The sequence below is a fragment of the Oncorhynchus gorbuscha genome, linkage group LG18 (assembly GCF_021184085.1).
Source record: "Oncorhynchus gorbuscha isolate QuinsamMale2020 ecotype Even-year linkage group LG18, OgorEven_v1.0, whole genome shotgun sequence".
In the NCBI taxonomy this organism is placed as follows: Eukaryota; Metazoa; Chordata; class Actinopteri; order Salmoniformes; family Salmonidae; genus Oncorhynchus; species Oncorhynchus gorbuscha.
The window spans coordinates 65,668,762-65,677,978 of record NC_060190.1 but is presented as its reverse complement, the minus strand read 5'-3'; the positions used below and the strand labels follow the sequence as shown (position 1 = coordinate 65,677,978).

General features: G+C 42.1%; 2 protein-coding genes across 10 annotated transcripts; one reads left to right on the top strand and one right to left on the bottom strand.

The window, feature by feature from the left end:
- Positions 1-747: 747 nt before the first annotated feature.
- Positions 748-2,869, bottom strand: LOC124002662 (T-cell leukemia translocation-altered gene protein homolog). Of its 2 annotated transcripts, none has more exons than XM_046310270.1 (3): positions 2,298-2,867; positions 2,098-2,152; positions 748-1,948 (listed from the first exon to the last, which is right to left on the bottom strand). In XM_046310270.1, the coding sequence occupies exons 1-3, from the start codon at positions 2,506-2,508 to the stop codon at positions 1,906-1,908; spliced, it is 309 nt and encodes a 102-aa protein (XP_046166226.1). In that variant the 5' UTR covers positions 2,509-2,867; the 3' UTR covers positions 748-1,905. The 2 variants fall into 2 exon arrangements, with proteins under 2 accessions (XP_046166226.1, XP_046166228.1); XM_046310272.1 differs by having other exon boundaries at positions 1,721-1,948; positions 2,066-2,152; positions 2,298-2,869.
- Positions 2,870-3,085: 216 nt separating this feature from the next.
- Positions 3,086-9,213, top strand: LOC124002659 (vacuolar fusion protein MON1 homolog B-like). Of its 8 annotated transcripts, none has more exons than XM_046310260.1 (6): positions 3,086-3,130; positions 4,440-4,540; positions 4,702-5,376; positions 5,513-6,305; positions 7,386-7,533; positions 7,912-9,213. In XM_046310260.1, the coding sequence occupies exons 1-6, from the start codon at positions 3,093-3,095 to the stop codon at positions 8,131-8,133; spliced, it is 1,977 nt and encodes a 658-aa protein (XP_046166216.1). In that variant the 5' UTR covers positions 3,086-3,092; the 3' UTR covers positions 8,134-9,213. The 8 variants fall into 8 exon arrangements, with proteins under 8 accessions (XP_046166216.1, XP_046166222.1, XP_046166218.1 ...); XM_046310266.1 differs by having other exon boundaries at positions 3,094-3,204; positions 4,747-5,376; XM_046310262.1 differs by having other exon boundaries at positions 3,094-3,204.
- Positions 9,214-9,217: the final 4 nt, after the last annotated feature.

Here is a 9,217-nt window from a genome sequence, read left to right as displayed (position 1 = left end):
GCTCTGTCTCCTTGCTCTCTGACCAGAGCAGAGTAAATCTAGATGGTTGTACAGTCATCTCAAATAAAACTGAAAGAACTTGGCGTTACTCTGGACCCTGATATCGCCTTTGAACGTGTCAAAAATATATTTTCTTTCATCTTCGTAACATTGCAAAAATCAGAAACTTCTTGTCTAAATGAATTGAATTATACCCCTGGTGACATCTATCCAACTAATTCCCTATCTTGGATTTCTTAGCCTATTTTTCAGTGGCCATATTGGAAATGACGCCAGGGTGGTGTAATTGACAAAATCTGCGACGGCACTACAAAAATAGTTATTTAGACATGCCTTAGCAATGTGTAAAATTTGGTGGCTCTATCATTTTTTCACATAGCTGCTGGACTATGGTCAAAGTGACCTCAATATGACCCTTATTAAGGTCTTACGAGTACTTTATGATCAGATTTGTCTATATCTGGGGTAATATAGTGGGTAGATAAATTAGTTATTTTGATATTGTTTGGAATGATTTTACTCTATTTTCTTCTAACAGGTAGCCATTTTATTAAAAATAGCCACCATGGTTGACTGACAAGCTCCCCGGGCTGCAAAAATCATTCAAATGTTCCTTAAAGTATCTAGTATTCGTGTACCAAGTTTGATACTTGTATCATAATTCTTCCATTTTATGTCACCTATCTGCTGGACTAAGTTGTGTGCTAGACATCGTTTTAGACAATGAAAAAAAATAACATTAGGAAATTAGAATTTGAAACAAAATTATTTATGTACCAATCAACTGCACAAGACCATAACATAAAATGTACAATCAATGTGCCTACTCCATTGGACTGCTACAGGTACCAATCTGTACCTGAGACAATAAAAAGCATTATTGGCCTTCACTGTTTAATATTTTCACAGCAATCAGAAGACAGGGATGCGTTCAGTACAAAAAAAAACATACTCCAACATTCAATCAAATGGAAAAGGTGCTGTTCTAAATGGCCAGTTAAAAACAGGGAGGGGTTGGGTTGTGGAAGGCTGTCAGCATGGCTGCTTACCTTTAAATACGTCACTCACTTTCTTCAAGCATCAACCTGTCAGACCCACGAAACAGAGCAAACCTACAGCAATCTGTTCAATAACGTTTTGGGGAAACGTGTCATTTAGTACAAACAGATAAACAATGTAGCAAATGTTCAATCAAACTGAACGCACCCCAGTCTTCACTGAATTGTATTTTCATAACAATCAAAAGACAGTATTGAGGGCTCAGGCTGTCAAGAATAAGAAATATGAATTTGAGGAAAGCTGCTGTTTGATGTAAGACCTCTATCTCTGACCACTCTCTCCACAGTAGCATTGCTCCAGCGCAATCTTCATGGATTACTATGTAGCCTTGCTCCAGCAAAAATAAAAACAGAAACCATCTCTCTGAACAGCTCCTTACTCATACAATATGTTATGAACATAACTGCAGTCACACCAACCCACAACTCTCACAGCATACAGTTGTTGAGTCTCTCCAGATTCTGTCTAGATTAGAGTAACATTTCATGTAAATCTATATCAATCAGTGGATATGTAGCCAGATGGATATTTGAATGTCTCACCAATAAAAGGAGGTAAAATTGTACATGAGCCAGAGGAGCTAAATTTAAAAAGATATGAGATTAAAAAGATATGGCATATGAGAGAATATCTTTGCATATTACATGGTGTTTATATCGTTATATCGTCATGACAACCAACAAGGAGAAACTTCTTCAGCTCAAAGGAAGAGTCCACAGGCCCACCTCATCAATGAACTCCAGTCCATTTGAAAAGGCACAACATTAGCAAGTCTGTGTCTACTCAGCAACCCTGTCTGTTAAGACAGAGAGCAAATTGTATGTAGTCCAACTCATGTCCTGTCTGTCACTCACGATGTGTCTTGAGGTTGTCTCCTGCCGCACTCTCCCTGACAGATAGAAAACATTATCACAACCATTCACTGATATGAGTCAAGGAAAGGTTCACACCTATAAACGAGACTGTATAGTGACTGGGGAGAATAACAGTCAGTATTTGGGGGTACCTGGAGGGAGACATGGATGCTTGGACACCTACCATCCGCTCCTGTGAGGTGTAGTGTCAGGTGTGCCTCCATTCTTTCCACCAGTACCTAAACGTTAGAAAGCAATACAAGTTAGCTAGCTAGCACTTCATGGCAGCATGCCTTTCAGACATAGCTAACTAACGTTATAGAACTAAACGTGATGATGGTGGCAAATATTCGAATATGAATAACTATCTAGTTTAGCACTTACCTTGTCGGTAATACATATCGTTCACAGTGTTTCCGTAAAATTTCCAAGCGAAATGGATGGCAATGAGACTGACAACGAGCCAACTAAACAATATCTTGAATATTGACACTCTCATATCATTAGCCAGCCAGTCGTCAACAAATTCGGAAAGAAACGAAACAAACCCGTCCACAATGCGGGATAAAAACTCGAAATCCCAGGGCTCTTCCATTTTATAAAACAACACCCAAAATGTATGCTTTGTCAAAAAACATATTTTATCTAAACCAGCTAGCTAACGTTAGTTAATATGACCAAGGCCGAGTAACTGTCTAAACCACTGAGGATTACTATAGCTAGCTATATGAACAGGGGCTAAACGCGTAACAGCTAGCCAACGGGTGATGCGCTGACTGTTTCAAATCACCCCATTCGTCAAAACAGATTGAGGAGGAAACGTTCAGTCACAGATGCAATAATATTTGTTTTACTGTTATGTCACGAAACACTTTTCAATTCAAATAACCGTACTATTATAATGAGATAGCCAGTATCTCATATAGCTAGCTCTTGGTACAGTTAGCTACCTTTTGGGGGAGAATAGAATCCTCTGTGTCAAATCTGAAAGTATATTTTTTTGGTCTAGATTTAGGGAATCATGTCTGTGCATGGCTGCGCATTGACGGCAACCAGCACGAATCGTAAACAAACAACAAACGAAACGAAAAAGCGCACTGGAACGTACCCTGTCTGTGGGAGAGGGAGTTTCTCTCCTCATTGGTTTATTACTTGCTCCATCTAAATTACCATTGGACAATGAATCCCGTCACCATTTGGATTATGGATGTGCTGTTGTGAGTGGAAAAACAACTTGTTTACCAGTTAGTTATACCTTTCCCCCGATGATTTAACAACGGAATAGCCAAACGTAAAATGTGTTTGTTACATTATTTCAAGTTGTGTTAGTATTGTAGCTACATTGATAACGTTAGGTATTTGCTAAAGCTACTATAGTTAACTAGCTGGCTGCTTTATTGTGTTCGGCAAACTGGAGGGTTGGGAAGTACAGTACTGGAATGTATTTAGCTGGATGTTACGTAGTGAGGGTAGCTTTAGCCTGCAATAACATCTAAATCATCTAGCTAGGTAGGTACTTCATTTAGTTTTAGTTAGATAGCTAGATAGGTAACGTTAACTCATTAGCCCAACATTGTTTTGCCTGCTAATCGTATTAATCCAGTTAGCTAGATAAAGGCATTTTAATTTAGAGCTAATGTTAACTGTGATGTTTTCTGGTCTGTATAGCGATGCATATTGGCCTTCATCTGTTTTAGGAAATTAATTTAGCTAGTTAAATTAAGTTGAAGTTCAAAGCCTAGTAAAAAAAGCTAATGTTGCCAGTAACAAACGGCTAACGTTACTTAAATACGTTCCTACTGCAGGGGCTTTAATCTGATCAAGATGCTAGTCAGTGAGTGTTTGTTACCAAAACTAAACACACACTGCGTGTACAACAAATTAGGAACACCTGCACTTACCATGACATAGACAGACCAATGCTGTGTCAATTCACTTCCATCAGTGTACATGAAGAGAAGGAGACAGGTTAAGGCTTGAGACATGGATTGTGTATATGTGCCATTCAGTGGGTGAATTGGCAAGACAAAATATTTAAGTGCATTTGAACCAGGTATGTTAGTAGGTGCCAGGCGCACTGTTTGAGTGTGTCAAGAACTGCAACGCTGCAGGGTTTTTCACACAACAGTTTCCTGTGTGTATCAAGAATGGTCCACCACTTGAAGGACATCCAGCCAACTTCACACAACTGTGAGAAGCATTGGAGTCAACATGTGCCAGCATCCCTATGGAACGCTTTTGACACCTTGTAGAGTCCATGCCCTGACTAATTTAGGCTGTTCTGAGGGCAAATGGGGTGCGCAACTCAATATTAGGAAGGTATTACATATTCCAAGGTACTCCATAATGACCCATTTTAGGCTTGTCCGTCTATCAAGGGCATTAGTGACTTGCATTACCAGTTTGTGGCTAGCTGCGTAGCTCGAACGCTAGTGGTGTGCTGTTGTAGTATGTCTGTTACTGTTAACTGAATATCAAATGAATTAATAGTATGCCAATGAATGCTTCCTTTTCTGTGATTGACAGTGTTTGTGATGTCAACATGGAGAGAGATGACAATCAAGAAAAGGGAGAGATGGAGGAGATAAAGAGTGAGAATCCATCCTCAGACTGCACACTGTCAACTGGTAATGAAATGCCTTTCTAATAGCATGTGATATCTAATCTATCATGAAAGTTAGCTCATCTTTAATTACATCCAGCTGATCTTGACATGCCTCCACTCAGTAAGTAGGGGGATCAGCAGTGTTTGTAATTATTTTACTGAGTTCATTTGTGTGATTTTCAGGTTCTGCTGATCTCACTCCTGCTCTGCCCTCTGAAATTCACACAGTTCCTGAGCCTGCTGGGCCAGTGGGAGGAGACGACGGCACCAATGTGACTTTAGAGGAGCCTAAGAATCCACCTCCATCAGATACTATGGGTGAGGAGGGGACCCAGGAACTAGAACCGGCCCCTGATCAGGAACTAGAACCGGCCCCTGTCCAGGAACTAGAACCGGTCCCTGACCAGGAACTAGAACCGGCTCCTGACCAGGTAAAAGATGAAGAGACTGATGAGTGCAATAAGACAGAATATCATAACAGTTCAGGTGGTCAACCAGAGACTGTGCCAGAAGAGGCTTCATCTTCAGCTGAGAATGTGCAGGACGACTCAGGGGAGTTTGTGGTCACTATGTTGGCCAGAGGTAAACTGGAGCAACAAGATATGGGAGTGAAGGGGATGTCCTCTACACTTTCAGAGACTGGTGCCCCAGAGGCCCCCCCATCCTACCGTGATGAAGACGTGATGGCTGAGAGCTGGAGGCAGCACAGGAAGCATGTGTTTGTCCTGAGTGAGGCAGGGAAACCAATCTACTCCCGCTACGGCAGTGAAGAGGCCCTGTCGTCCACCATGGGAGTCATGATGGCACTGGTGTCCTTTGTCCAGAGTAGTGACAACATGATCCGCTCTGTCTACTCAGGTGAGCATTTCTAGAATTTCCTTACATTCTTGACTATGACAATAAGTTACTATAGGTGTTTTTGTATCATACTTGGCTCCTTCTGTACAGCTTTACATCATGTTTCCCTGTGTCTCTACCTCTACTCTTCCCTCAGACGGGCACACGGTGGTGTTCATGCAGAAGGGTCCTCTGGTGCTGGTGTCTGTGTCAAGCAGCCGTCAGTCAGAGCAGCAGCTGCGTGCTGAGCTGCTGTACGTCTACTACCAGATCATCAGCATGCTCACCCAGGCCAGCATCACACGCATCTTCGAACACAAGAAGAACTATGACCTGCGGCGACTACTGGCCGGCTCCGAGAAGATCCTGGATGGCCTCCTCAACCTGGTGGACTCAGACCCCAGCTTCCTGCTGGCAGCGGTGCACTGCTTGCCCCTGACTTCCTCTCTCAGGGACTCCCTCAGCCAGATCCTACAGAAGGCCATCACCCCAAACCTGGTCTTCTCCATCCTCATTGCCAAGAACCAGCTTCTCACCATTGTCCAGGAGAAGACGGTGATTGAGGACACCAGGCTGGAGCCTGCTGATGTCCACCTGCTGCTCAACCTCATTGGGGCCTCCTCTGCCTTCCAGGCTGGAGAGATCTGGACTCCCATCTGCCTGCCTCTCTTTAACCCTGACTGTTACTTCTATGCCTACATCTCCTACCTGGACCCCCCAGAATGCACTGTGTGTCTGCTGCTGCTCTCCACGGATAAGGAGGCTTTTTATGCGGTGGCAGAGTGTAAGAGGAGGATAGAGTTGGCCATGCTGGCTCAGAGCTCTCTGAGGCTCATTGCCAATGCCCACTCCTACAGCGTGAGCCAGGTGGGTGTCTCAGACCTCAGGCACTTCATGTACAAGCCCTTTGATGTCCCAGACAACTACAAGCAGCTCACCCAGTTCACCAGGTAGGTGGTATGTTTTGATTGTGCCTGTATAACCTTCACCCAGTGAATGATTATGAATTAATCACATCTGTCTTTGTCATTTTACTACCTTCTTGCATGTTTTAACTAAATAGTGGTTCTGCATTTCTGTGTTAATGCGCAGAAAGATTAGCGTACAAACATAATGACTCAAAAAGTAATGTCAGAGGGGAGATGTGGGGCGGCAGGGTGGCCTAGTGGTTAGAGCTTTGGACTAGTAACCGAAAGGTTGCAAGTTCGAATCCCCGAGCTGACAAGGTACAAATCTGTCGTTCTGCCCCTGAACAGGCAGTTAACCCACTGTTCCTAGGCCGTCATTGAAAATAAGAATTTGTTCTTATTGCCTAGTTAAATAAAGGTTAAATTAAATTTAAAATGTGTAGCACAGGAGGCTGCTGAGGGGAGGAGGGCTCATAATAATGGCTGGAACAAAGCGAATGGAATGGCATCAAACCCATGGAAACCATGTTCTAGGTATTTGATGCCATTCCACTGATTACACTCCAGCCATTACCAGGAGCCCGTCCTCCCCAATTAAGATGCCACCAACCTCCTGTGGTGTGTAGTACATCAAAATATGTGCCTCAGCAGGTCGGATCACATGCAGCCTCCAGTAGGCCTATTGCTTATGATGGCCATATTAACATTACAGAATCATATGCATTGAAAGTGCATGATATCCATGATGATACTGATAAGATTGTATCACTCTCACTGTAAGTGAAGCATGACTTCAATTATTTCTTAATTATCTTGATTGCCATCTTTGGGTTTCTTATTAGACCAGCTGAAACAGTGAGAACCAACTTCCAAAATCTAATAAAACAGGGAAAATAAATACTCACCATGCAATGCTGTGTCTTGCAAACTGAGTTATTGAAAGGCTAGGCAGTCTGACTTACGTGATCAAAGTGGGAGAAGCAAACATGTTTTATTTTTCCAAACACACTGTTCTATGGCAATTTCTTTCTGATGTATACAATTGGCCGATATTTACACTGCATAATATCTAAGGTCTTGCCCTGTCCTTGTTTAAGACGTTTGATGTGCTGTTGATTTCAGCCCAGAGATGGAGGCTCCCTACAGCACGGAGGAGGAGAGGATGCGGCTGCTGGACCTGTACCGTTACATGCACGGTCGCATCCACAGCTCCTCCCGGCCCCTCAAGCTCATCTACCACGTGGCAGAGAGGGAAACCCTGCTGGCCTGGGTATGTTACGCCCACAGGGAATATACACGTAGTGCTACTATGGGCAGGTCTATTGACTGAAACTTGTTTTAGTCTGGAGGCTAGGGTCTCACAAACTTGCATTCTGTTCCAGAGTTTACATTGCAGTATTTGAGCTATGATGGATTGTTGCTAGCGTTCATGTTGCATACCTTTCGGCTCAATGGAACACAACAGTAATTTGAAGGAATTTGAAATTTTTATATATTTAAGGTTTAGTTTATTGTCATGATGTAGAACATTGGTAACTAAGAGCTGAATTGCAGTATACAGTCCATACCTAAATGAATAGACAATTAATAATAGTTGAAATGGACCTGCTAAGTCAACTAATTTCATGCTCTGTCCATTTCTCTGTAGGTCACAAGTAAATTTGAGTTGTACACTTGCTTCAGCCCCTTGGTGACTAAGGCCCGTGCCATTAACGCAATAACCAAGCTTCTACGTTGGATCAAGAAGGAGGAGGACCGTCTCTTTATCCGATACCCACCCAAGTATTCAACCACGCCCAACCCCAGCAAAAGCTCCCGCAAGTCTGACCAGCAGGACTCCACAGATAATGGCTTTGCGTCTCTACTATAGAGCTGATCTAGCCCTGGCTATTCCTCTCTGTCAACAGTTTATACACCGGTTCTACTAGAAGATGTGTTTGGCACTGACCACATCCTACATCTTTTTGGACTTCATTGAACTTTGACCACTGGACTGTTGAAGGATGACTTGCCTTCTTGAAACTGACTCTATTATTTCTGTACCTTTTTATAAGAAAGCATGTTTAGTAACTGTGTTAGTGCTTTTAGGTTCCAACTTGGTCAGGAAAACTAAGGTGAAAGCAAACATTTTAAAATTGGCTAGTGGTGGAACTTTCAATAATATCTAATTGTTTTTATATTGTTTTATTCTATTGTGACAAAGGTGAGAACTCTTCTCGAAGGCATAATATCTGACTCATTACATACAACTATTGCAATTCAAGCTTTTGTAGTCATTGACACTGTAGCACATTACAAAAATGAAAGGAAGGACTACCTAGAACTACTCCTGAATTTCTTTTCAAATGCCTTGCCATCATACTTATTGCTAGAAACCTTAATGTTGACCGGATGACAAATAGGAAATTAATTTTTAAAATTTTGGTTATTGGTGGCATGAACAGAATCTAAATGTATCAATGTCTTATTTTGAAATCGCATCCTCTAGACAACTGGAATTGGAAGGATTACCACTCTTGTATGTGTCTGGATAGTCCATGACATCACCTCTCTACATGTTCATTGTTCTCAGTTGATACAATTGTTTGACTGGCATGTTGTCTTTGCAGTTTAGATTGTAAATAATGCTCTGGTAATAAACAGTCAGTTACATTTTTCTATCCTTAATATTTTTACATCTGTGAGACACATTTTCTCCCCACACTGTAATATTTGTTATTTGAGAATTACCAGAGTAAAGTACTTGAAGGCTAAATGCTTTTTCCGGCCCACAGATCCTAGATTGGAGTTCCAATTTGTGGAGTTTATTTAAAGACACTTGCTGCAAATTCTCCCGGCGGATACCGGGATCAACTATGATGTGTTATTTCATGAATGGTGGAGGTTCAGTCTTACCTGATTTGACTGTTATGTTCAGTGAGTTCCTAAATAAATCCCAGGTTGCACAAACCACC

Bases quoted from the DNA above. Each gene is read 5' to 3' on its own strand.
- LOC124002662 (XM_046310270.1), bottom strand. From the start codon at position 2,508: ATGGAAGAGCCCTGGGATTTCGAGTTTTTATCCCGCATTGTGGACGGG. The intron at 2,153-2,297 runs GTAAGTGCTAAA...TCTAACGTTTAG, and splicing joins CGATATGTATTACCGACAAG to GTACTGGTGGAAAGAATGGA. The intron at 1,949-2,097 runs GTAGGTGTCCAA...TCTATCTGTCAG, and splicing joins ACACCTCACAGGAGCGGATG to GGAGAGTGCGGCAGGAGACA.
- LOC124002659 (XM_046310260.1), top strand. From the start codon at position 3,093: ATGAATCCCGTCACCATTTGGATTATGGATGTGCTGTT. The intron at 3,131-4,439 runs GTGAGTGGAAAA...TGTGATTGACAG, and splicing joins TGGATTATGGATGTGCTGTT to TGTTTGTGATGTCAACATGG. The intron at 5,377-5,512 runs GTGAGCATTTCT...CTCTTCCCTCAG, and splicing joins GATCCGCTCTGTCTACTCAG to ACGGGCACACGGTGGTGTTC.